This window comes from Oryza brachyantha, chromosome 2 (genome assembly GCF_000231095.2).
Source record: "Oryza brachyantha chromosome 2, ObraRS2, whole genome shotgun sequence".
NCBI classification, from domain to species: Eukaryota; Viridiplantae; Streptophyta; class Magnoliopsida; order Poales; family Poaceae; genus Oryza; species Oryza brachyantha.
The window spans coordinates 22,957,682-22,984,414 of NC_023164.2; the positions used below are offsets into that span (position 1 = coordinate 22,957,682).

At 44.0% G+C, this 26,733-nt stretch overlaps 5 protein-coding genes across 7 annotated transcripts; 3 read left to right on the forward strand and 2 right to left on the reverse strand.

Annotated features, from left to right (window-relative positions):
- Positions 1-4,463: 4,463 nt before the first annotated feature.
- On the forward strand, positions 4,464-8,985 carry LOC102717777 (potassium transporter 25). 3 transcript variants are annotated; one of them, XM_015833842.2, is made up of 10 exons: positions 4,464-4,588; positions 4,949-5,068; positions 5,171-5,675; positions 5,792-5,845; positions 6,041-6,301; positions 6,403-6,455; positions 6,931-7,054; positions 7,163-7,417; positions 7,517-7,923; positions 8,026-8,655. In XM_015833842.2, the coding sequence occupies exons 2-10, from the start codon at positions 5,027-5,029 to the stop codon at positions 8,653-8,655; spliced, it is 2,331 nt and encodes a 776-aa protein (XP_015689328.2). In that variant the 5' UTR covers positions 4,464-4,588; positions 4,949-5,026. The 3 variants fall into 3 exon arrangements, with proteins under 3 accessions (XP_015689328.2, XP_006649013.2, XP_015689329.2); XM_006648950.3 differs by having other exon boundaries at positions 4,467-5,068; positions 8,026-8,985; XM_015833843.2 differs by having other exon boundaries at positions 4,467-5,068; positions 5,174-5,675; positions 8,026-8,985.
- Positions 8,986-11,953: 2,968 nt separating this feature from the next.
- LOC102709623 lies at positions 11,954-15,867 on the forward strand. Its single transcript, XM_040521094.1, has 7 exons — positions 11,954-12,335; positions 12,424-12,504; positions 12,601-12,777; positions 13,363-13,533; positions 13,975-14,184; positions 14,357-14,445; positions 15,025-15,867. The coding sequence occupies exons 1-7, from the start codon at positions 12,224-12,226 to the stop codon at positions 15,709-15,711; spliced, it is 1,527 nt and encodes a 508-aa protein (XP_040377028.1). The 5' UTR covers positions 11,954-12,223; the 3' UTR covers positions 15,712-15,867.
- Positions 15,868-16,063: 196 nt separating this feature from the next.
- On the reverse strand, positions 16,064-18,072 carry LOC102709902 (rRNA-processing protein fcf2-like). Its single transcript, XM_006647778.3, has 5 exons — positions 17,719-18,072; positions 17,555-17,615; positions 16,978-17,052; positions 16,761-16,876; positions 16,064-16,563 (listed from the first exon to the last, which is right to left on the reverse strand). The coding sequence occupies exons 1-5, from the start codon at positions 17,943-17,945 to the stop codon at positions 16,455-16,457; spliced, it is 588 nt and encodes a 195-aa protein (XP_006647841.1). The 5' UTR covers positions 17,946-18,072; the 3' UTR covers positions 16,064-16,454.
- Positions 18,073-20,197: 2,125 nt separating this feature from the next.
- On the forward strand, positions 20,198-23,002 carry LOC102718063 (aluminum-activated malate transporter 9-like). Its single transcript, XM_040521093.1, has 6 exons — positions 20,198-20,629; positions 20,911-21,048; positions 21,151-21,420; positions 21,537-21,676; positions 21,757-21,903; positions 22,030-23,002. The coding sequence occupies exons 1-6, from the start codon at positions 20,266-20,268 to the stop codon at positions 22,696-22,698; spliced, it is 1,728 nt and encodes a 575-aa protein (XP_040377027.1). The 5' UTR covers positions 20,198-20,265; the 3' UTR covers positions 22,699-23,002.
- An 85-nt stretch (positions 23,003-23,087) lies between these two features.
- LOC102718343 (aspartyl protease APCB1-like) lies at positions 23,088-26,398 on the reverse strand. Its single transcript, XM_015833759.2, has 9 exons — positions 25,710-26,398; positions 25,179-25,296; positions 24,738-24,961; positions 24,408-24,644; positions 24,086-24,239; positions 23,914-23,996; positions 23,686-23,800; positions 23,506-23,578; positions 23,088-23,392 (listed from the first exon to the last, which is right to left on the reverse strand). Exons 1-9 carry the CDS (start codon positions 26,285-26,287, stop codon positions 23,277-23,279), a joined length of 1,698 nt encoding a protein of 565 aa, XP_015689245.2. The 5' UTR covers positions 26,288-26,398; the 3' UTR covers positions 23,088-23,276.
- Positions 26,399-26,733: the final 335 nt, after the last annotated feature.

A 26,733-nucleotide genomic window follows, 5' to 3' on the forward strand; every position in this document is an offset into this window, starting at 1 on the left:
GAGCGAGTCCATAAATATATATATGTGCCTGTCAGATAAAACATCCTCTAGCAGAAAACAACGTCTCTCCTTCCATCCGTAATTTTCGCTTCTCAGTCAGATAGTGTGATAGGAGACGAAAGGCATAAGCATCGCATAACCATGACATTTGGAAAAGTCGAGTACGACCCAATATTGTCGCTGAGGGCACGGGGTTGGAATATGCCGCTGTCGAGGTAAAACTTATGATGCAAGCTTGTGGTCTCTGAAGAACCCTGTAAAATCAGGTGATGCAAGATTCCTGCTGAACGACCGAGCTGTATAAAGCCAAGGTCTTTTGCTCTGAAAGGTCATTGTATTCATATGCATCCTTCTTGGAAACAAAAAAAACTTATCTTCACTTTTCTTTTCTTTGCTCACCAACTCTAGTGATGTTTGGATCGATGTTGAAGTAATAAATTTCTTGTTTTATGTTTGAATTTTCACCGGGGGAGAGATTCCCCAGAAGTAGTAAAATTCATCAGGTGACTTTATAGATTCTCTTCGTATAAGGGGCGTTTACATTGAAAACTTTTTCGGAAGAAGTGTCACGTCAAATATTTGATCGAATGTCGGAAGGGGTTATTGAAGAAAAAATGAATTTCACGGCTAGCCTGAAAACCGCGAGACGAATTTTTTGACCATAATTAATCCGTCATTAGCATATGGGTTACTATAGCACTTATGGCTAATCACACACTAATTAGGCTCAAAAGATTCGTCTCAAGATTTCTTCCGTCACTGTGTAATTAGTTTTTTAGTTCATCTATATTTAATGCTTTATTTAGGTGTCTAAAAATTCGATGTGATGTTTTTGAAAAAAAATTTAGGAAATAAACGAGGCCTAAGCATGTTTTATGTTCCCACCACATGTAAATCTGACAAGATATATCTACAAAATCTTGAATTTCAGTCTCTCAAATCCAATATCCTATTCATGTTAGAATTTTTATTGCTCCCCCATGTGTCACCACATCGAGATTCTAGGGAATACATCTCACCTGGAAATGTCCCATTTTGATTTCTCAGTTTTGTTGGATTCCGATGATTAAAATATCCTGCTCTGTCGGGTGTTGGTGGCACCTATTGTTTATTCTAAAACAAAAACTGTGTTTTTTCTTATAATGACAACCAGTTTTGTCCATTAGTAAACAAGAAGGGAAAGAAATATAATTTGTTACCTACTTTTTTTTGAAAGTTTTACCCACGTTTTTTAATACGTATACCCACTAATCGAAACAGTGTAATGAGGTGGTGGCTCAGCCATGACTTGAGACATTCAGAAATTTATTAGGCATGAGGTGTAATTCCCTTCCACAAGTTCATCAAGTCTGTCAACTTACACAGACAGAAGTTAATGAAACAAAGTCACGAAGTGCACAAAAATACGGACATCCCTTTACCGTACTCTAGGGTTTTGATTCACTAAATATAAAACTGAAAGAATTGATAAAGGTCCTAATTTCAACAGCGCCGCTGAAATCTGCTTAATTAGAAAATCAGAGAAGTACACTAGCTAGAAGGATGTCAACATCTGATAGCAACAATTTGAAGGGAAGAGACGGGGGTGAAATGCCAACCATCCTTGCTGACTGGTAGCTTGCTCCATGACTGAAATCTGCTTAGAAGAATTGAAGTGGTACACTAGAAGATTGTCAACATCTGATAACTCAGTAACTTTAAGACAAGAGAGAATGGTAAAATTAATGACAGATCATCCCTGCTGACTGGTACCTCTATGACTCTGAACAAATCGTATGCAAAGTGCCGTACGAAATCAAGAAATAATCACTGCTTATGCAATATACACTTCAGGGTTCAAATACTATACGAGGAGATGGATTATTTTTTCGCATATGGTTCACCCATCATTCTCCTGTAGCTTTCTACCATTTGTTTTTCCCCGGCACGTAGCTTTCCGACCTGAAGTACACATCCGTGCTTATCCCTTTTTATCATATCTTACGTCATGTCCACAATCGATAGCTAGACAAGCTAAAAAAAAATAATCCCGTTCCAAAAAATATATTTTTTCATTCAAACTTTAGTAAGAGTTATAATCTCTTTAAATGATATAGCACATAGTAAAAAAACAGTGACCCGAGATGAGAGACATACGATAAGTTTTATGAAAAAAACCGATGTATACAATTATCTAGATCATGAAACCGGATTGAAACCTCCCATAAGACTAATTTATTTTATATTCATATATTTAATTAACTAGTATCGGTCACTTGGATGCAATATTTAAGTGATATGTTAGTATAGAAAATTATGAATTGAAATTTTGTGTTGAGAACCCTTGTTTCATTATCCACCCAAATATATTTTTCATGATATAATACCGTTGAAACCACACAATAAAATATTGCATTGAGAACAACCAAATGAAAAAACTAAAAGATTAGAATACCCTTCATTTTATTAAATTCTATGATTTCATGAACTCCAATGAAACGATTACTTGGAAGTAAACTTATTTTAAACCAGGTTAGAATGGTCAAAACTGTTCTTATTTTAGGACAAAAGTAATACCAATAATTAATCGTGTATTGTTTGGTACAGGAGTATAATTACTTACTCCCTTCCTCCGTCCAAGAGTATTTTATTTTTAAACTATCTCATACAAATCAATATAAAGTCATAAAAACTGTAACCTTTTCAATTCCTAATGGATCTGCTCCCTGGTTATTCAAATTTCAATGCATTCATCCCACCTTTTACCGAACTATAATGTAATAATTGTAATAATTGGTTAAGATATAAAGTCTTTCTGGGACAACCGAGTGAAGTTAAAATTAAAGTCTTCGTGGGAAAGAGGTGGTAGTAATGGACATTTGAATTATTTTTTATAATTATTTAACAGTATACATAGATAAATTAACAACTATAAAGTTGAAAATAGAATTAAAATATTTTCTAAACATTCATATATAGAAAGTTTTTTTTTAAAAAAATCACACCGTTTAAGGGATTGAAAATATGCACTTTAATCCATTTATCAAGAACACATTCTGAGTATATGTGATCATTTTATCATACTTCGTTCTGGTAGGAAAAGAAACGAAAAGCTCCTGTCAGAAAGATTTCAAGATCCATTTGGGGAAATGTGCAAAATTACTCGATATCTCGTAATTCCTACATTTTATGTTTTATGATTATCATGATTCATCCATAAATCCATGAATATATTTTATATATACACTCATATTTATTAGCATATAAAAATTTATGAAAGGTCATGAAATCTTATAATACATAAGCTAATAGCATGAAAACTAAAAGTTTTTCATTTCGAAAAAGCCTGGGCGAAAGAATAACAATTATCATGGCCATTTCAGAGGTTTGAAAGAGTAACGGAGAGTAATGTTTGAAAAATGAAGATTATTGAGCTCTACGACAATTTACCGTATTCTGAAGTCAGCATGGAATTGCGATTTATGAACCATGGCATAATTAGCAAATTAAATATTATCACATTATACAAATAATACTTTCTATAATTGCCTGGATTCACAATAGACATTAATCTAGACATATAGAAATCTAAATATATACGGTCATGGATGAATCTAGGCATAGGCATAGCAAAAGACTTACAATATAGTATTAATCGAAAAATAGAAAACACAAGGAAAAACATGTCTGGGGTGATTGTTTTAACTTTTTCAAGGAGCCAAACACCATATTTGTTAAAAAAAAATAATTTAAAATATTATATACGTGTTCTTAGCGATCTAAAACTAAGGCTGAAAAATAAACATGATAAAACCCCCGAAATCAACTCTAAATTTAAATTTAAAAATTTAAATTTTGACTTAATAAGGAAGCAAAAAGTTAAGGGTGTTATGCGGGCCTCCCGTTTCATGACATTGGTTGGGTGTCCTAACTTCGTAACAATTAGTAGAAATGCTATAAGTTCATCCTAGCAAGGTAGCGTATTTATAAGCGACGCTTTGAGCACCCATTCCATGTATAGATTTATTTATAAATATATTTTGTATATGTGTTCAAATGTATTAAAACCCATATAAATTTAGAGATAAAGGGGGTGATTGTCTGGGTGATTTTGAAAAACAAGCAACATATTTGCAAATAAAAAATTATGAATAAAAATTGTATATACATATTCCTAGCAATCTAATATTCAAGGCTGAAAAATAAACTTCGTGAAAAACTTCAAATCAACTTCATTTAATGTTGAAAATCAAAATTTATAAGCATAGCGAGGAGATGTGTGTGAATAAAACCTTATCACATGGATCGGATATAATACATGCAACTACGTCAGACCCAAAATCTACCTGTACACGTAATCCTCTGTCCGGTGCTAAACAAGTCCATCAAAAGGTTAACCAGAAAAGCAGCTGATTTGGGTCTGAAAGGCACAATATCACGCTGATTAAAAGGTACAACCACGTATCAACCAACCCGCTCCGGTATACCACCCCACGCGTCCAACCCCCTCTCAAGCGCACGCAACAGGAAGCGGCTCACTTCACTACAGAGAGGAGAGGCAGGAGAGAAGCCCACCACACGGTGGTCGCTGCATCTTCTTCTTGCTTTGGTTGGTTGCTCGCTCTCTCCCTCTCCGCCCAAAAAAAAAAGTTCCTCCGCTGCTTGTCGTGGCGTTCTTGGATACAGAAGCGAGGGAAGTTACCCATTTTCGTACTTAGGAGTAATAAACAGGTTAAGAGGACGCGAGGAGGAGGAGGAGGAGGAGGAGGTGTGCTTCTTGCAGGAAGCTACTAGAAATCTAGTAGAAGAGAGGGAGAGGGAGAGGAGAGGGAGGAGGAGGAAGTAGGGGAAGGGAGAGGAGTGTGGAGTGTGCCTGCTCTCGCAAGCTGCCAAGAGCGATAGATTGGTTGATAGATAAATCCTGCAACTGCGATACGATTCCGTCACCGAATCCCTTGTTTCCTTGCAGCAATTTGACGCCGAGCCGGTAGTTTGTGTGCCCATGGGTGTCTCCGGTGCGGCGCATTGAGCCCTCGTGCTGGGGAGCATGGATCTGGAGGGCGCGCACGGCGCGGGGGCGCCCGACAAGGTGAGCTCGTTGCTCGTGTTCTTGGACGCGGCGCGAATGATTTGAGCCTTCTTCTCCTCGGGTTTCTTGGCTTTTCCTGACTGTTTGCTCGGAGTTGGGCAGCAGAGGAGGAGGAGGGAGTCATGGGGCTCGTCGCTGCTGCTGGCGTACCAGAGCCTCGGGGTGGTGTACGGCGACGTGGCCACGTCGCCGCTGTACGTGTACAAGAGCGCCTTCGCCGGCGACGACATCCAGCACTCGGCGGGCAACGAGGAGATCTACGGCGTGCTGTCCTTCGTGTTCTGGACGCTGACCCTCATCTCCCTCGTCAAGTACGTGCTCATCGTGCTCCGCGCGGACGACGGCGGCGAGGGCGGCACGTTCGCGCTCTACTCCCTCATCTGCCGCCACGTCCGCGCGGGCCTGCTGCCCGGCAGCGGCACCGACGACGAGCTCATCGCGGCGGCGGGACGGAAGGGCGGCGCCGGGCGTCATGACGCCCGGGCCATGTCGAGGCTGCGGGCGCTGCTGGAGAGGTACAGGGTGCTGCAGCGGCTGCTCCTCTTGTTTGCGCTGCTCGGGACGTGTATGGTCATCGGGGACGGCGTGCTCACCCCTGCGGTCTCTGGTTTGACCTCTCCCATCTTGGTTTTTTTGGGATGCTTGGTTATCATGGCATTCAAATTTCTCTTCAGCTCTTGTGATGATGCTAATTATTTTGCGCTAATGCTGCCTTTTTTTCAGTATACTCTGCTGTCTCAGGGCTCGAGTTATCGATGGAGCATGAGCACCACAAATGTAGGTTAATTGCTCAGTTTTGTTTGGTATATTGATAACTTCGAGTAGAAATATAGAGTTTAAATATTTATTCTACCTGCTGATTCTGTTCAATTAGTTCATAACTTTTGGTTTATGGCCCGGTATTTGTTATGAGTTAGTTGGTTACATCCATACATACGAGATGCTTATTGTTCCAGTGATGTAAATGTGCAGACGTACTACTTCCTGTGACGTGTGCCATAATTATAGGCTTGTTTGCGCTGCAACACTATGGTACACACAGAGTTGGATTTCTCTTTGCGCCAATCGTCTGCATCTGGCTTCTCTGCATAAGTGTTATAGGTGTCTACAATATCTTTCACTGGAACCACCATGTGTACCGAGCCCTCTCACCATACTACATGTATCAGTTTCTCAAGAAGACCCAAACAGGTGGCTGGATGTCACTGGGTGGAATCCTTTTGTGTGTAACAGGTAATGGATAAGCTAGACTGTTGCGTACTGTTTGGCTTTTTGACTTTGGTTGAATGATGATGGTAGGAAACTTAGTTTCTTTTTCATTTTATAACTTCTAGGTTCGGAAGCTATGTATGCTGATCTTGGGCATTTCTCACAATCTTCAATTAAGGTATGATAATTGAGATGAGCCTGATACAATATGATAGAATTACTACTGAGTAACACTGTGGAGTACATGGTTTACTGCGATGTCCCTGCTGTCCTAATCTTTTATTTATTGCCCTTCTGTTTAGGTCATAATCATTAGAAAACTATCTAGAAAAGTTAACTATGAAATGTGAATGACACCACTGATTGTCTAATTTGTTCAAGAGCTTGACTGGTTTAACTTGACTGAAGGCATATATAAGTCCTGTTGGAATTTGCTTGGTTTGTTTTTTCCTAGATTTTGCAGACAAGAATAAGAAACAAAGTTACTTTGTCATTTGTTTATTTCCTGCACATGGTTACTGTAGTATGCATGTTTGTGCTCACTGCTGAGTGGGTCGGTGACTTCATGGTGTTTATATATTGTCATGTGCCTGTCATTCTTGAACTAAATCGTGATTATTTTCAATTTCCTATGTCATTTCTACTTCCAACAGATCGCGTTCATATCCGTGGTCTATCCAGCTCTAGTTCTTGCTTACATGGGACAAGCTGCTTATATCTCACAACACCACAGCTTTGAGAATAGTTATCGTATTGGATTCTATGTGTCAGTGCCAGGTACACTCTTGGATTTGGATATTGTCGTTGGTAATGTCACAATAGAGTAATACACAGGTATAGCAACTGCATATTTCTCAGCATTGATTCATGTATTACCATCTTCAGAAATACTCAGATGGCCTGTCCTAGTGATTGCTATACTAGCAGCTGTGGCTGGGAGCCAAGCAGTCATTACTGGCACCTTTTCAATTATCAAGCAGTGCTCATCATTAAGTTGCTTCCCTGGTGTGAAAATTGTGCACACATCGTCTACAGTGCACGGTCAGATATACATCCCTGAAATCAATTGGATCCTGATGGTACTCTGCCTGGCTGTTACTCTCGGCTTCAGAAACACGAAGCAATTGGCAAATGCACAAGGTAGGAAGCATACAGTTATTTCTAATGCACATTAAGGAACAGCTGATTAGTGCAGCTAGTGCTTGTTCTTACTGTTTCTCCTAAGCTTTCTTGATACAGGTCTGGCAGTTATAACTGTTATGCTTGTCACCACTTGTTTAATGTCACTGGTCATTGTTCTTTGCTGGAACAAAAGTATCTTCCTTGCGCTTGGTTTCCTGCTCTTCTTTGGAACAATTGAAGTACTCTATTTCTCAGCTTCCCTTGTTAAGTTTCATGAAGGCGCATGGGTTCCAGTTACCCTCGCTTTTATATTTATGATAGTCATGTGTGTATGGCATTACGGCACTATAAAGAAGTACGAGTTCGATTTTCAAAACAAGGTTTCAGTAAACTGGCTCTTGAACCTTGGCCCATCACTTGGGATTGTCCGTGTTCGAGGCATTGGCCTGATACATACAGAGCTGGTATCTGGAATTCCAGCTATCTTCTCACACTTTGTCACTAATCTGCCTGCGTTTCACCAGGTATGTTATTGCTAGGTTCCTTACAGAACTATTCATACCTTTTCTTTTCATGTGACTGTTTTAACTTATAGGGCGCACCTTACAAAATTATTTTTCCATTAGGTACTTGTTTTTCTGTGTGTTAAATCGGTTCCAGTGCCACATGTCCAACCCGAAGAACGGTTTCTGGTGGGTCGCATTGGTCCAAAAGAGTACAGGCTATACAGGGTCATCGTGAGATATGGGTACCGTGATGTGCAGAAGGATGACCTAGAGTTTGAAAAGGACCTAGTTAGCAGCATTGCAGAGTTCATCCGCAGTGGGGATTCTGACCATAACGGTGTTTCGGACGACACGGAGAGGTCCGGTGAGAAACTATCTTCCATCAGTAATGGCATTCCATTGTGGGAGGAGAATGGAGAAGTTGATGCTTCAGCGTCCCCTCGTAAGGAGGCAAATACACAGATCATATCACCAAACCGAAAGAAAGCAAGGTTTGTACTGCCAAAGAATGCCCAGGTGGACAGTGAGGTGCGCCGCGAGCTGCAGGAGCTCATGGATGCAAGGGAGGCTGGGATGTCCTTCATCTTAGGGCACTCGTACATGAAGGCGAAGAGTGGGTCTAGTTTCATAAAGCGGATCGTGATAAACTTCTTCTACGAGTTCTTGAGGAGAAACAGCCGCGGACCAACATATGCTGCCACCATACCTCATGCCTCCACACTGGAGGTAGGAATGGTCTACCAAGTCTGATCGTAGCAGCTGTACAAAGCTAGAGAGAGGACCTTTTCTCCTTCTGTATATATCATCACTTCATGCCGACACCGCTAACATGAGGGTGGCAGTTGATGTTGGAGCACCTCACGGGCTTTCAGCCAGCCAGACGCAGATCTTCAGAGCCTACAGGGGAGTGTGCATTTTTGTCTGTAAAGCCTTCTGTTGAGTTGCCCAACGTTGTCTTCCTTTTTTTTCTTGAAGAAAAAGAAACCTTTCGCTGTTGGGGATGCCACTGCGAAACTAGGGAAGTGTAAGTCTGTAAGAGCGACTAGCAAGATAGAATTTTTTTTTTTGTTGCTTTAGCAACTTTGATCACTCGTCTAAAATTGCAGCCTTGCAGTGTATATAGCTAGCAAGTTAAAGGGAAACAGCCTGCTTCAGGCGTGTGTCCTCGGCCTTAGCAGAAGCTTCGTGCTTCTTATATCTTGGCCCAAGCCTGATCCATAAGCTCCATGGGTTACAGACTTGTGTACATGTGGAAAATCACAACAAAAATCATAAATATAGTAGTAGTACAAGTTAGATCACGTTCTCCTCACACCGATGTGCGTACACTTTCAAAATTTGAAAGTTCTATTTCCATTACACTCATTCGTAGCATAAACCTGAACGCATTTCTGCATAAAAAAATTCAAATGAACATACTTCAAAGTGCAAACATGATCGCATGCTCTGTTTCTGGTATATGCTGAAGGATCCCAGACAGACGGGTCCGATAATCGGGTTGCTGGCCCCTCCAACAAACTGCGCGCAAATCGAGGCGCCAATTATCTCTAGCTCATGCCTTGTGGGCTCTATTCTCTATCTCTGTGCGGCCACTTCTGGCCCGTAGCTTACGGCAGTCTTCTGTGGATTCAGCCGCTTGGGCCCCATTGCCGCACAGTTTCTCTGCTTCCCTTTTCTCCTCGTCGCCAATTCGCTACTCTAAAGATTCGCACCTCAGAATCCATGTCCCAGTTCATAGCTTCCACTTAATCAGGTTTGTTTTATCGCATCATGCGTCTTGCAAATTTCGAGACCGCTGTTTCTCCCAGTTACTCTCTTACTCCTGGAGTAGCCCTGATCACCTGAACGGCTGAGCGACATTTCGTTCTGAAGTGGTGTCAAAACGTTTTATTTGCGAATCTTAGCATCCTTTGCAGGTAACGGTATTCCAATGTTATATATATAAAAATTTTATTCATAAATTTCATTTAAAAAATATGCTGTTTGGTTTTTTCCTGTGATCATCCTAATAATTCATATGTTAGTAATGATAACGATACTATCATACCAGTAGTAATAGTAGAAAGTACAAGGACTGGGCCATTTGGCCATCGGTTTTAAACAACAGTAGCAATGTGGAATCCAGAAATTGGAGTGAACCAATTTGGCTCTCGGTTTGATCTTTGGTCCCACAAAGGCCAAAGCATACGGGCACGCATCCAGAATGAATGCCCTTTTGATCTTTGGTTCGGCCAGCGCTTCACCCTTTCCAGGCTGAGCTGCCTCGTCGCGCCGGCGAAGACGACACAGGAAAAGGCAGCGCGCTGCGGGCGTTTTCTCCGGCCATGCCCCCCTACCCCCCCCCCCCCCTCACATCGTCACATGGCACGCACCCCTCCCCTCACCGTGCGCGCGCGCGCGGGAAAAGGGAGAGAGAAACGGGAAAGCCTGAAAGGACGCGGCAAAAGCGAGAAGGCGAGTTGGACGCAGCGGTGGACTCGCCTCGCCATGAACGAGAGGAGTGTGTGAGAGAGAGGGAGGAGGGGATGGGTCCGATGGGAGGAAGAAGCTTCGTAGGTTCGTACAGATCTCATCGTATCGCGGTTCCGGGCAAGGTACCACTCGGTAGATGCGCCCGGCGCATCTGGAACATTCGAGAAGGAATCTACCCACTGCTGCGTTTCAGCATCAGCACTGGTAGCAGTACAGTACTAGGAGTACTTGAGCAGGTTCTCATCAAGATCAAAGCTGCAGTAGCACCGAGGTGAAAGGCGTTATTTTTCGATTTATATGTATCATTCGTTTTATTTAAAAGATTTACATAAAAACTTAAAAGAATTAATCATGTATAAAGTTAGTATAATAAAAATATTAATTATAATTTTTTTAAATAAGACGAAGAGTCAAAATAATATATCAAAAATTAAAATATAACCTTATTTCGGACCGTGATCTTATTTTCGGGATCTTCTTTCTCTTCGATGTGTGGAGTCCGGAGAGAGAGACAGAGAGGCCCAAGAACTGGTGTGGCACTAGCAGGAACATGGCCGGGAACAGGGAGGTCTTGAGACGTGTGAATGGTTGGAAAAAGATGGGCAGCTAGCAAGCACACAGACGCAAGCGTGGAAAACACCCGGCCCTTTTTTTTTTTCCTCCTTTGTTCCTCGCCACTTGTTCTGACAAACGAAAAATGTGCAGTATCAAAGCAAATTGCTGGTACTAGATGTTTGTGTACTGGAAATTGCTGCAGTGTCTCCCATCAGATTTCCAGGGTCCGGAAACAGCATGGGCCTGATGAAGACCGCGAGCGGTAGTAGGCTTCATTATTCAGGCACCTAACCTAAATCTTCATCTAGAGAAATATAATGATATGCCAAATTAATTCCTCCAGTTTATTACATATACATTTCTGGCAGAAAGATCGGCATTATTTAACACTCCCGGGAATTAGATGCGCACTCCCATCTTAAGCTAAGATTGCACACTGGATGGATGGATTGATTTAGCAAGGACCTTTATTAAATGAAAAGCCGTTTTTCAGGTTCCATTAGTGAAAAGGCTGTGTCTTATAAAAAAAAGAAGAGAGAGGAGATGATAGCAATAGCATTAGGGTGTGTTTACATGGGGCTAAAAAATTTAGACCCATATCAGATCGAATGTTTGGATGGTTATTATAGCTATTAAACGTAGATTAATTATAAAATTAACTATAGAAATGAGAGCTAATTTGCGTGACAAATTTTTAAACTTAATTAATTCATAATTGGAGCATGTTTACTGTAGCATCACATAGGCTAATCATAGATTAATTAGGCTCAATAGATTTATCTCGTGAATTAGTCTAAGATTATAGTTAAATCTTATTATTAATAGTCTATATTTATTATTTATAATAAGTTTAGTTTTCTTGTCCAGACACCCACTTAGACGGGAATGTCCAATGAACACTCACACTCCTACCTCACCGGTCACCACCTGCTGCACCGCTGCACGTGACCCTCCTCTCCGTGGAGCATTCACGCTTCTCTCTCGCCTAAAACCCCAACAAAATTTCGTAGCAGCAGCGGCAAAAGATGGCAAGTGGAGATAGCAGCGGCGAACACCAGCGCGCTGCTTGTCTCTTTCTCCGCGCCTCTCCTCCCCCTTTTTGATCTCTCTCTCTCGCTCTCGCCTCTTCCTCTGCTCAAGAAAAGCTCGGATTTCTTGGCGGTTTCCCCACCATTCCCTCCCCTTCCTCGATCTGGGCCGCCTCCGCCCGCACCCGCAACGCGTGCGCCTCGCATTTCCACCGAGCGTAGCGGCGTTCCGCGTGCGGTGCGGTGCTGCGGCCTGCGGGACGATGGAGGGTGGTGGGGGGAGAGGCGGCGGCGGCCACGTGGTGGCGGCGCTGCTGCTGGCCGCGCTCCTCCTCTCCGCCGTCGCTCCGGCCTCCGCGTCGTCGTACCCCGCAAGTGAGCATGCCAACCTCCCTCCCGGGTTTGTTATTGGCTTCCTCCGCTTTGCGCTTGTTGCCGGTTTGCTTATCTTCTGCCATTGCAGAGGTGGCGAGTGGGTTCCTCTCCAACGCGGCGTCCTCGGTGATGAAGCGGCTGTGGTCGCTCAAATCCACCACGAAGACAGGTGATTCCTGAAATATTTCTGGACGGCCGTGGAATTTCTCCCGGTTCTTGGTTTGGTTGCATGAAGCAGTTTCGCTTTCTCTGATTGTGGGAGCAGGGAGCGGAGGGAAGTCGATGGTGAAGTACGAGGGCGGGTACACCGTGGAGACGGTCTTCGACGGCAGCAAGCTCGGGATCGAGCCGTACGCTGTGGAGGTCACCCAGGGCGGGGAGCTGCTCGTCATGGATTCCATGAACAGCAACATCTACAGGATCGCGCTGCCGCTGTCCCGATGTGAGTGAGCCCCTACCTTTGCTGCCCTCCTAAATTCGGCATGGGGCATGCTGGTACCCAATGGGATTCTGGCATTCGGCCATTTAGATGTTTGTCTAGTGTTTGGTAGGGGTGATGCTGATGTTGCGGGTTGGTTGGGGTCATGAATTTTGGTCTGATTTGGTCTATCGCTTGATTGCGATGTGTTTGTTAGTTTTCAGTTTGTGACTGTGATGCTTTTAAGTGCCTTTTAGTTGGTTTATTTGCCTTGGTTACCCACTTTTCTATGTTTAGCCTAGCCAACATTTTACATTTGTAGAAGTGGGGCAATTGGGTTGAAAAATTGTAACCCTTTTAGTAACCTCATCAATGCAATTCCATCAAATTATATTATCATTAGAATTCCAATCCTGAGACTTTGATACTTGAAACCCTGACTTCAACTAAATTGTGCTTTACGGCCATACACATATACCTGTTACACTTTTTTTTTACTTGCATCTTCTCTAAGGAAATGAAATGGAAAATCATGTTTCACATAGCAGTGGATTATTTTCAGCATACTGAATTTCACCCGATCTTCTGAAAATGGATTCAAAAATGCAGATAGCAGACCAAAGCTTGTAGCTGGTTCTCCAGAGGGATTTCCCGGTCATGTTGATGGGAGGCCTCGAGAGGCCAGGATGAACCATCCAAAGGGATTTACGGTGGACGGCAGGGGTAACATTTATGTGGCTGATGCTATGAACATGGCTATTAGAAAGATCAGTGACACAGGTAAGCTAAAATGTCTTGTGGTGGGGGTATTTGCACATGGCTTTGTCTGTTCCCTAAGCATCCTATGTCTGCCTTTTGGTTTTTGCTGGGCCTGACCAGCATGTATTTAGCACTTGCATCCAAAGTTCCATATGAGAAGAGTAAACATGCCAGACAATACAAAGATAATGTACTCAGCTTGAGAAAAAAAATCCTGCTTAGACCATTTTCTCTGCAAGAGTGAGGCATGAATCTTAATTTTATTCAAAGTTATTTTTCTTTCCAAACTTTTTGGGAAAATGATCCTGAAAAAGAAATGCTGATACATAGTCCTGGTGTTAACTTAGTTTGATTTCTTGGTAAAATTAGATAGGCATGCTGCATTGCTGCCATCATCATGCGCATACTTGTCTAACTTGTAACAAACCAGAAGTGCTTGACTTAAAGTGTTCTGGCATTTAGGGATTACAACTATTGCTGGGGGGAAATCAAGCAGAGGAGGGCATGTTGATGGACCAAGTGATGATGCAAAATTTTCAACTGATTTTGAAGTCCGCTATATTGGCAGTAGCTGCTCCCTTTTGGTGATTGACAGAGGAAACCAAGCGATTCGGGAGATTCAACTCCACTTCGATGACTGTGTGTATCAGTATGAAGCTGGTTTTCCTCTAGGTATCTTCATATCATACCCCGTTCTGTTTTCTATAGAATTTTATTGCTTGAACCATAAAACCTGATGTCGAAGCATTCAATCTGAGGTAGCTGTTTAGATTGAGGGAATGTTGACCTGTACAGTACTTGCAAACAGAAAATAACTAATTACATGTATTTTGTATACTCACAGGAGTTGCGGTGCTTCTTGCTGCTGCATTCTTTGGCTACATGCTCGCATTGCTCCAACGCAGGGTTTTAGGGATGGTGTCAACAGTAGATGTAAGTACTAAATTTCACTTGTAGATTGGCAGATTTGGATAATAAGGCAGGTTACAGACTTACATTGGACCACAGGCCTGCTGTAACCCAGCACCAGCAGGCCAGCACATGAATATGTTACCATCAGTCTTTGTCACTCCTGGTACTAATGTCCATCAGACCATCACGCATTGGCCCCAGCCTGCTTCCTTGTTATGTCCACACTTACCCAATTTTACCGTCTCACGTAAAGCAGACTGATTCTGCTGTTAAGTGGAATTTGTGGGTAAATGCTAGAAGTTTGGGATAAGATCAGTATTACACAAAACAGCGATAAGATTACAGCTGCTACTTGTTTAGTGGTTCGCTCATTGTGACAGTTGTATAAACATCGAGTTGTTATGATTTTTACATAATGATGTCAATTATCCGTGAGACAACATAAAGAAACAACATCGTAATTCTATATTTTGTGATAACTTTCTTCTGGTCCCAAGCTCAACAATATTAGTACCTGTCCTCATGCATTATTTCTTTTGCATTCTTCTTGCAGCCAGTTGGATTGCTACATTGTTTTGAATTCAGTTGTTTACAATGCAGGAACCTGAGGCTCAGACTCCACTAAAAGCTAGCATTGCAAGCATCCCTCCATACCAGAAGCCACTAAAACCATCTGTTCGTCCACCGCTAATCCCAAATGAGGATGAATCTGAGAAACAAGAGGCTGAAGAGGGGTTCTTCACTTCCATTGGTAAACTCGTTGTGGGAGCCAAATCGTCTGTTGCAGAGATAGTTGGTGCAGTGTTTTCTAGAAAGAAGCGCTTAAACATTCATCAGCAGCAGGCTAGAGTACACTCTTGGCCAGTTCAAGAAAGCTATGCCATCCCACGTGACGAGACGCCTCCACCACTGGATACAAGAACTCCAACCCCTCGCAAGAATTATGCTTTCATGTCAAAGGAGCCTGAAAAGATCCATCACATCCGGCATGGTCGGTCTCAGTTTAATGGTTGGAACGGAGAGGCGCCTCAACAACAGCAACAGCAACAGCAAACACATCACCAGCAGTACTTACAGCATCATAGGCAATATTCATCAGGACCGCAAACCTTCTATGAGCCAAGCTGTGAGGCAACAAATGAGATCGTCTTCGGGGCTGTGCAGGAGGTAGACAGTAAGCGCCGTGCTGTGGAGATCAAGGCCATGAACCATGGTGATGCACTGTATGACCAAGACGGGTTGCGGCACCGCAGCAGCTACACCGGTTACAGCACCAACAACTGGTAGATGGCCAGATGTCCTTTTTGCAGCTACATTATTAGATTTACTGCTCGTTTAAGGTATTTTGCCGTGGTCTAATTTGTACTGCCTGGAACAGATAAATAGAAATTCAGGAAGTACCGTTGATATGGGCAAATTGAAAGCTGGTTTTTGCTAGATGAACGTCGTGATCCTAGAACCTCTACTGATATATCTATGTAAATGGAATGCGTTTTCCTCTGAATCTTTTCGCCTGACTGTCTGAGCGTGTTCAATTGTTCATCCTGGAGGCATTGTCACCCATTTTTCGTTGATGAAAGCCAAACGGTTAGTCGACGTCTCCTGAGGCCTGAGCGAGCTATATAATCAAATGGCCTGATGGCATTAGTATAAACTACGACGGGGCAATTAGCCTCCATGAATGAAAAGAATCGTACATTTGTAAACCAACTATCTGCGTATGATCAGGACTTCAGGTGAAGTGACAACAACCAAGCAATACGCATGTACTATTCATCTTGAAATCCAAATACAGCATAACCGAAACCTTGGGCTCATTAATGAAGAGGGCGCTACAGCAACCGACAATTAGTTCAGCACACCAGCTAATACAGAACTGGAAAAATGCATCCATCATATTGCATGAACCCCACATTGAATTGGTATCACAATCTAGTTCTGTTGCAACTTGAAGGTTACTTCATCCATTGGCTCCAGTAGTCAGTTGTCCCTTCCTCAGCGCAAATCCAGTGAAAGTCGTGACAATAATCTCATTTCCGCCTATCCTTGGCTCTTTTAAGTGTTTTCTTGCCCTTATTCCTCCACTTCTGGTTGCCTCCTGGCGTGCGGCTCTCCTGAATTTCCCTTACCTTGCGCATCCTGCATTGCGGTGGATATTGATGACAAGCTCAATGTTAGGTATACGGTATAGATGTATTTTTTTACTAGATAGGGAATAGATGTATTTTCTTAGCAGGCAAATCCTAAGACCAATTCATAGGCAGTCTTGACAATAAATCAGAGGGTCTATAGTATTATCCTGTTTTGTATATAAGATAAAGTTACGGTGAGTTTACCTGTAGTTCTTAAGATTTTGATCAGATAAGAGCTCATCAACCAATGTTGTCTTGCGCTCCTTCTTTGTCAGCCTACTTGAGAAGAACTCAGATGCAGGTTCAATAACGGTACCAACCTAAAAGCCAATACAGACATTTTTATTCATATATAAGGTGACAATGAGCAGCTATAAGCTGATATATAACCTTAAAAACTCTGACCAGTTTGATTACTTACTTGGAAGTATTTCGGAAGGGCCTTGGACTTTCCTGCCCTCTTGAAATGCCTTTTTGGGTCCATTACATGTCTCAGCTGCAAGATGGATGGCAAAAAGGAGAAACAGTTCAATTACAAGATAGAACGAGAGTGGAGCCAACTTTTGTACTGCAGTATGCGTTACATTGATCTCAACTATCAAATAAATTAGTTTGATCAGATGATAATATTATCACATTACCCAACACTAAAATACAATGGTTTCATTACCTGGCAATATTATCACATTATAGTACATTACCCTGCAGAGAAAGCGCAGAACATGGATCCGAGTTCTCTAAACTATGCATTAGCAGGTTAATTATTTTCCAATTCTATCGATTTAAGAAAGGAAAATGCTTCTGTTTTGCTATAAGAAGTTATCTAAAGTTCTAAAAAGAAGAACAGAACAGCCGCACGAGCACAAGACGCCAGTTATGTACAATCGCTTTGCTGAATGATGCCGCGAGTTTCCGAACCATGATTATTCTTCTTCTTATATCTTCTTATATGTTTAAGCGGCTAGTTAACAGAATCGACGACGGTAGTAACATCGTACCTGCAAAATCTCAAGATCTTTCTTCAACTCGGGAGTGATGGTCGGAGCAGGCATGTCGAACCTGAAAACCCAAAGCAGCAGATCATTAGAATCCACACCACAAATCCACCCGTGTACTGGAAACCAAGAAGCCCCGGAGACATTCAAGGCGCGACGCAACTCACCAGCCCTTGCCGGAGGTGTCCTTCACGTTCTTCCTGGCCAGCTTGTTGGCCTTCCTCGGGTCCCTGGGCGGCACGAAGAGCCCGTCGACGAGCTCGCTCCCGGGCTTCCAGAGCGACTCTGGCGCGCTGCTAGAGCTGCTCCCCGAGTCCTTCTTGCCGCCGCTGGTCGTCGGCAGTGAAGGCAGTTTGGGCGCCCACGACAGACCAATCGGCGCCGCCTCCGCCATCGCTCCCGTCCTTTACCTGACACCTACTCCACCTCCCGCCTCAACGCCGTCTGAGTAAACGCCGGTGGTGGCGGCGGCGGGGAAGAGAGAGAGGAAAGCGGCGGCGCGGGAGGGGAGTACGCGGAGGGGAAGAGGAGTAGGGCTAGACGAGTACTTCAGTGGGCCGTTCGATGGGCTTACTTTAGTGGGCCCCTGGAAGAAACTCTCATGGGCCTTGGTTGTTTGAACTTTTAGCCGAGTGGGCTGACGTGTGCTGCCGTGCGTGCGTACGTGTGAAGGTGTGTGATGTGTATCGTCGTCTCGTCGAGGGGATTTTTTTTTTTCGCGGGGACGGCTTGAAAAGCCGTTCCGAAATTTATTAAGCCTTAGGGAGAAAGAGAATATAGAAGGTCAAAAACCGAATAAAGCTATACACAAACAAAGCTGTTCGAGAGAAATTGGCGACAACCACACCACCTCAGAAGAGAGGCGGGTACAAGAGTATTGTATCAGTTTCGACAAAATTGGTAGGCAGCGTAAGCAAGCCTGCCGTTGCCCATGTTCTCCATTCTCCTTCAATTGTTGCACACAGATTCGTCACGTTGGCTTCCTTGTTCTCGAAAATTCGCGCATTTCATTGCCCGCCCGACGTATTTTTTTCCTCGCGGTATTTTTTTTGCCCGCCCGACGTTGGCGGTCGCGGCGGCGAGCAGCCTACGCATCGCGCTCGTCGTCGAGCAGCCAATCAATCTACTGGTAGTGATTCCGGCTCCGCGGCAACGGCGTCACGCCTTGACGTTCCCCCGTGTGGCGAGGCGACACCGCCTCGTCACATTGCACCCTCGCGTCAAACAAAAACGGGAGTGCGTGATGCGCAGGCCGGCTCTATAATTTACTAACTCGTGTGATAAGCCCTTTAGACTAAATATTTTTATGTATAATTATTTATTCTCTAAAAAAGTATAAACAAACATCACTGATAAACCAAGTATTTAACTTTTAGAGTTAACTTAAAATATAGTCATTGTTTTAAATTTCAATAAAATAGTGTTGACTAAAATAAAGAAAATGATGAGAAAATAATGCGAATAAAAAATTTGGTTTATGTTGTTCGTAATTCAGAAGACAATGCTGGAAAAAATAAACTATAATAAGAACACATTAAAATCGACTCTAGTATTAAGTTTCAAAACTTAAATTTTGGCTACGACAAAAAGTAAATGATAGTGCTAAATTTAACTAATCGAAATTGTTATACGTATGATTTTGTCATACAATATAGCATATGGATGGACAGATACACGCACTGACACAAACAGAGCTCAAGACGCACAACGTACGCATATGTTGGACCGTCATTGTACGATAGTCATACAAAATGTATCATACGTGTAGCATCGCTCCTTAACTATTGGATCGTCATTGTACGATGGTCGTACAAAAAGTATCATACTTGTAGCATCCCTCCTCAACTATTGGACCGTCATGGTACAACGGTCATACAAAAAGTATCATAAGTGTAGCATCGCTTCTTAACTAGTAGATAATCATCATCTAAATAGTTTCGTAACTTGATTAATCATCTATTTTTAAATAATAAATATAAGAGAAAATCTAACAAATGGCATTGACAAACACTTAATTCTAAGAAATGTCATCGACGAGTGTGAGTTCTAAGAAATACTATCGTATAAATGAATTTGTCTAAAAAATATCATCGCTGTTAGGGTTCCATCAACTTTTTTTCGTTAAGTGCTATAGTATGAACATTGTTTTTAACGGCGAAAATGGACGGAACCCTAACAGCGATGATATTTCTCAGACAAATTCGTTTATACGATGATGACATTTCTTAGAACTTGCATTCGACAACAATATTTTTTAGACTTAGACGTTTATTAATGATATTTTTTAGATTTTCTTATGGAAGATTTAAACCACGTGAGCATATAAATATAAATATTGTGGGCCATTCCGGCTCAGCCGGCCCGCGCGGGCGCACTCGCTTCGCCGGCCGTAGCTGCACGCGAGCTAGGACAAAGCGGCGCCAGCACCGACGCCGACGCGTGCCAAAAGATTTCTCTAGAGCGGAGCGGCGCAACGAGAGGCGAGGGTGCGACTGAGGCTCGGAGCGGCCGAGTTGGATCCGGAGAGAGAAGCGCGCGAACGACACGAACCATGAATCCGATCCGAGCGGCACACGGCGAAACGGGCAAATAAAACTGATCTCCGAAGGGAGCGGGGGGACCCAGCTCCCGACGTCCTACGCGCGCGCGAGTCGTTTGCATGCACGCCCGCGTGACGTGACGTGACGTGACGCAGGGCCGCGCGGCGCCGCGCCATGGGGTCGCTGCCGGTCACCATGCCGCCGCCGGAGCTGCGGTCGCTGCGCTCGACGCTGGCGGACAGGCGCGGCGGGCTGAGGGACCCGCTGCTCTCGTTCGACTGGGGCGTCCCCGGCGGCACCGCCCATTTGCTGGAGGAGCAGGGGCGACTCCGGCGGGCGGCGGGGGCCGTCCGCGCGGCGGCGACGTCGATGTGGGCGTTCGTGCGGAAGGACCCGCGGAAGCCCGTGTTCGCGGCCAAGGTGGCGACGGCGCTCGGGCTCATCACGCTGCTCGTGTTCCTCCGCGAGCCCACCGACATCGCCAGCCACTCCGTCTGGGCCATCCTCACCGTCGTCGTGGTCTTCGAGTTCAGCATCGGTGCGTCTCGTTTCTCACCACCGCGTGTCGCGATCGTCGGCAGCTGGAACAATGCATGATTTTCTATGCATCGTTCAGAATAGCTTCCAAATCCCATTCTTATCAATCAATTACGTGCTGTTTCCCCAGCGAATGAACATACGAGGAGACGCTATAGAACACCAATTTTTTATCATGCAATCACAACCAAAATACCCTTTTTTTTTCGATGCTGCTATTGTTAACGAAAATTCTTTTAAACTATTCAGTAACTAATCCGGTTTGGGCTTTTTGTTGCACAGGTGCAACCTTGAGCAAAGGGCTCAACCGGGGATTGGGAACGCTTACTGCAGGAGGGCTTTCTCTAGCAGTTTCTGAATTTTCCTCACACATGGGAAATTATGCCACTGTGTTTCTGATCATATGCACGTTTGTCGTTGGTGAGTACAGCGAGATGCTGAAATCATTCTGCACATGATGAACCATTGGTTATGACGTTTGAGCATATATAATTTTTTTCCTTTTTTTTTTTGATTTGGTAGCATTCGGTGCGACCTTGACAAAGCTGCACCCCAAGATGAAGCCTTACGAGTACGGACTTCGTGTCTTCCTGCTGACATTCTGCTATGTCACGGTCTCTGGATACAACACGGGGAAATTCACCGCTACGGCCATAAGCAGATTTTTACTGATTGCTATCGGTGCTGCTGTCAGTCTGGCACTCAACATTGGCATACATCCAATCTGGGCAGGGGAGGAACTGCACAATTTGGTGGCAAAGAATTTTGCCGGTGTGGCAAAATCGTTGGAAGGTATTTCCATCCAACGCTGACATTGTTATTACAATCTTGTCGTACCGCGTAAATGTACACAATAGGCTTGATTTGTAGACAAAATTTCAGAATCTTATTTTGTTTGCCTGTCCCAGGATGTGTCGATGGATATCTGAAATGCATGGAGTATGAAAGAGTTCCATCTAGCATAGTCACGTACCAAGCTTCTGATGATGATCATCTGTATAGTGGGTGTAGGGCAGCCGTTGAATCATCAGCTCAAGAGGAAGCTCTGGTATGTTCTCTCTCCACATGCAGTTCTTTTGGATATCTTTTCCTCGTGTGTTAACATAGGTAGTTACCATGGGTTTGCAGTTAGGATTTGCTATCTGGGAGCCACCACATGGTCCTTACAAAATGATGAAATATCCTTGGAAGAACTACACTAAAGTTGGTGGAGCGCTGAGGCATTGCTCCTTTGCTGTCATGGCACTCCATGGGTGCATTCTCTCGGAGATTCAGGTTTGTGCATCTCAACCAAGAAACAAAGACTACTGAATTCCTCCCCCCCCCCCCCCCCCCCCCCCAAAAAAAAAAAGAATCACTACTGAACACTGATTCCTGACCAACTTTTCCGATCAAATTTAGGCGCCACCGGAGAGCAGAAACGTTTTCAGTGCAGAGCTTCACAAGGTTGGCAAGGAAGGCGCCAAGGTGCTGCGTGAGCTCGGGCACAGAGTGAAAACGATGACAAAACTGAGCTCCCCAAACATCCTGTCAGAGGTCCACTTCGCAGCTGAAGAGCTGCAGAAGAAGATCGACCAGAAGTCCTACCTCCTCGTCAACACGGAGAAGTGGGAGGCCATGATGAGGCGCCAAGGAGGAGCAGCCGCCAATGGCGAGCATGTCCCCGGCCGCGCCATTGGCAACCCCTACCGCGGCGCGGTGCACAAGTCCAACAGCTTCGCTTCCAGCCCGTTCCTCTCTAGCTTCGGTTCAGCGCCAACCAAGTCCGACGCGTCTTTCAAGCCGCAGCCGCCATGGCCTCCCAGGCAGTCGTCCTTCCACGCAAGCTTGCCGTTTGAAGCCGCGGCGGAATCAAGAACCTACGAGAGCGCGAGCGCCCTGTCGCTGGCCACGTTCGCGTCGCTTCTGATCGAGTTCGTCGCTCGGCTCCGGAGCCTCGTCGATGCGTTTGAAGAGCTGAGCGAGAACGCCGACTTCAAGGATCCCGTGGAAGAGCCATCTGCGATCCGCAGAGAGGAGGGTGGTGGTGTTTTGCACAGAATACGCAAATTTCTTGGGCTGAATAGTTGATGCAGATGGGGAGGGAGACTAACCAGTTTTGTACAAGAGGAATCGTTTAAATTTTTCTTGGGTAACCAGATGTGTAGATATATTAACCCAGCTTAGGTGTACCAGGATCGTTTTGCTGACAGTGAAGACGGCCGGCCATGTAGGAAATGTCGATATGTAACTGACCTAACATGACTGTTGAAATAGATATCTGTCAAGGAAAATATGTTTTCACCAAAATGGTCATCCTTGACAAAATGTTACTGTAGCCGTATGTATAAGGTTTGACAAACCTAGATCATTAAGCTGAATGAATTTTCTGGTCTCGTCAGCTAGACAGTTAAAAAAAATTCTAACAATATTGACTTTATTATAGTCTTAATAATAATCATGATGATTATAACTGAAACTCTTAATACGAATAATATACTAAATAATAAATAATAGACTGCTTATTCGGTATATACAACAACACTATATATTACAAAAAGTACCCAACTGTGTAATAATACAGACAGGAATAGGGCCGCGCATAACATATTCTAAGCGGTTCCATTGGTATTCTCTTTTCATCATTTACATATGTTGCACAATACTACTCAGAGGAAGAAGGGGAAGCCCTTTTGTGTTTGTGGCTTGGTGCAGTCTGAATTAGTCCATCCAATCTGCCTCTGTTGATTGTCATACACAACCAACTTGCCGCGCAGGGCATTATCTATATGGAAAACCAGGCAAGGATTATTCCAATGTTTGACAGAACTGACCATACTATACATCTAGAATTGTGAACGGAGGTAAAATTGAAAGTGCTAAGAAGCTCATCTGTACCTCCGACTATTATTGTTGACCCATGATCGATCTCCATCCCATTGAGGAACCCCAGGCAGATATTGCCCTTATCCTGTAAAGTCCAACAAGAGAGAGACGGGATAATTTTAGCACAGTACTAAAGTAGGAGAGGCCTAAAATGCCTAACAATAATGTATTGAGGAATGCATCAAAACTTACACTGATAAACAAGTAATCATCAGGAAGAATGGTGAATGTTCTGGGAATGAAAAACAATCTTTTCCCAAAATGAACATTCAAGGGCTTGAAGAGCTGTTTGACATCTTCCAAATACCTGGATATCATAAGATTGTTAGGAAAAAAAGCATTGATTTCCTGGGAAGTTGCCTGTTAAGATTCATCTGTAAAGGCAATCATTAGACCCCTATAATAACTCCATTGTTTTACCTCACAGGAAAATCAGTTGTCCAGCATAAAGGTAATGTGCGATCTGAAGTATCTTGGATGAAATTTGGGTAAGCATATTTGATCTGCCATGGTCGAGAAAAAAAGGTAAGTAAGAAATAAAAAGGCTGATTAGTTGAAACCTGTAAAACAATTAATAAAAAAAAATACTCACAGCTGCAATGAGATTTTTGTATATTTCATCTGGAAGGTATGTATATGAACTTCCGCTGTCAAAAATCACTTGAACCGAGTTCCCTGATGCCCCACGCACACTGATCTGCTGGTCCCCATAATTTACCTTTTGGGCTTCTGTGTGGTATAGATTACTGGCAGTATAAAAAAGATCATTAGGAAGAGTGGAATGAATTTACAAGATTCCTAGGATCGTTGCAATGGGCATACATATGAACTTTGCTAAAGAACACAGAGGATCCAAAAGGTAAACACTATCCAGGGGAAAACATGCAATTAAACTTCCAAAGGACAAGGCTTACTCTGGACCGCTTCGGACAGAAGCCAATGTCATTCCCCATCTGGGTACATAATCATCCCCTAGAAACATATACCCTCCACCATTTGGATCTCTAGTGATACAATGACCAAAAACATTAGAAATAATGCCTTGGCTGGCCAGTTGACTGGGAAGGCTTATTCCTGCACTGCTAAGACCAAGGATCCCATCAGTCTTAGCCGGCGAGGCCAAAAGCTGGCCTTGTTGATCATATGCACACCTACATTTGTAGGACATCAAGCAGTCAGATATTTAGAAGATTTGGAACTATTTGTTATATATATAGTCCATCTACTAAAAGATTTAAACATACCCAAATACAAAGTCTAGTTTTTCCCTTCCACCATTTGTAGTGATAAGATGCATATCATCCCTAGCAAGAACACCCATGGAGGAGCTTCGATCAGCATATTCAATCTCATAGTCACATTGCTTGCAAGTTTCACAGTAGTTCTGGTTGCCTTGCAACTCTTGGCATAACAAATCCTTGGGAGGGACTATCTTTTCTTTTGCTGGCTTATATAAAGGATGAGGTCCCTGTGAGTATGGCATATGTTCATCAGAGAACAATACAGTGGGATTGAAAACAATAATGAGGGTGACCATAATATGACAAAGGAGGATCACCACATTAGCTTTTTTTTACTAACAAGATATCCACCGTAGACAACTAAAGATCCTTCCATAGTTTAAGACTTTGGATAAAACATGATGTTGGAACTAGAATGGAAATTGCTCATGTTTAATTGCATACTTTGGCACAGTTTGTGCATGGTGCATCACACTGGATCCATGTCAAATCGCTTCCAGTATCAACATCAAGAAAATAAGGTCTTGGTGGATTGCCCACAAAAATAGATGTGTAGTACTGCCTGCATTTGGTGTACCGTGATATTAGCGGGTGTAAGATGACATTAACCACAACAGGTCAACCATGGCATTCGAGGACTTGCACCAGAGCAACACATATAGAGATCAGTTTGGTTAAGAGTCTTGCCTTAGCTCCAAATGTTAGATGCACAGAAATAACAGTCTGCATATAATGGTACAGCTAAAGACATAAAGGAGTATTAACAAATTTGACTGTGATTCAAAATGGTATGAGCGTATAAAATACCATAAACCAGATCAATTAAGCACTCTCGGGCTGCATTTGATCATCAACATGATTAAATCCCCATTTTCTAACGAAACTAAGACGAGAAATAAATTCCCTTAGAATCATAACATAAAGCTGCAATTGTAACGTTCAAACTAAATCTAATTCATGAAGAATTATACGCACCCATCAGGGAAGACATTCCCCTTGATCGGGAGCAGAGACGTCGAGTTCGTCCCGGCCGCAGCTGCCTTCTTGACCTCCAACTTGTTCCTAGACTTCCTGCCGCTGCCATCATCGACCCTTCTGGCCGCAAGCTTGACATCACCGAACTCCCGCAGCGCGCGCCCCTGCCGCGCCTTGGGGTATAGCGGCAGCAGGAACGACTTGGTCTCGTTCCTCTCCTTCTTCGCCTCCTCCTCCACCCCCAAGAACTGCACCGCCACGTCAGAGTAGAAGGAGTAGTAGGCCGCGACCGCGAGCGCCCCAAGCACGAGCACCATCGCCGCCGCCCGCCGCGTCGAGAACCCCCGCCTCGACCGCCTGGCCTCCGCCCCCGCGGGAACTAAAGCCCGCGGTGGGGGAGGCGTATGCGCGGGCGGGGCGGCGGCGGCGACGTCGTCGTCGGTGTAGGTGAACGCGGTGATGGTCTTGCCCTTGGAGGGCTGGTCCGGCGGGGAGAGGGTGATGATGACCACTCCATGGAGCTGCGGTGGATCCGGCGCCGCCGGGGGCGGTGGTGGTGGGGGCGGCGGCGGCGGCATCACCGAGATCCCCGCGGCGCTCCGGCGGTGTCAGAGACGGGGAGCCATCGATGGCGAGTGGCGTCTGAAACCGGCCAAGGGTACGGGGGATTCGGACTGAGTGACATTACACCGTGACATTCTTGATGACATTTCTCACTGACATACATGTAGAGCATGTGCCTGGACCTACATGTCATGTCAGTGACATACATGTCACTACTACATATATGTCAGTGACAGAATGTCACCGAGAATATCACGGTACACAATGTCACTGAATGGGTACGAGGACGGTGGTTTTGCTCTCCGACGGCCTCACTGTGATTGGCTTGTTGACTTGACTTTTCCGCTAAAGCGGTATTGAAATCGTAATTTCGTGGACAATTCCACGGGCCGTGACGTCTGCGACGCGCATAGTCATTGGGCCTTGAGATTATTTTAATTGGGCCGTCGATGGTACTGGG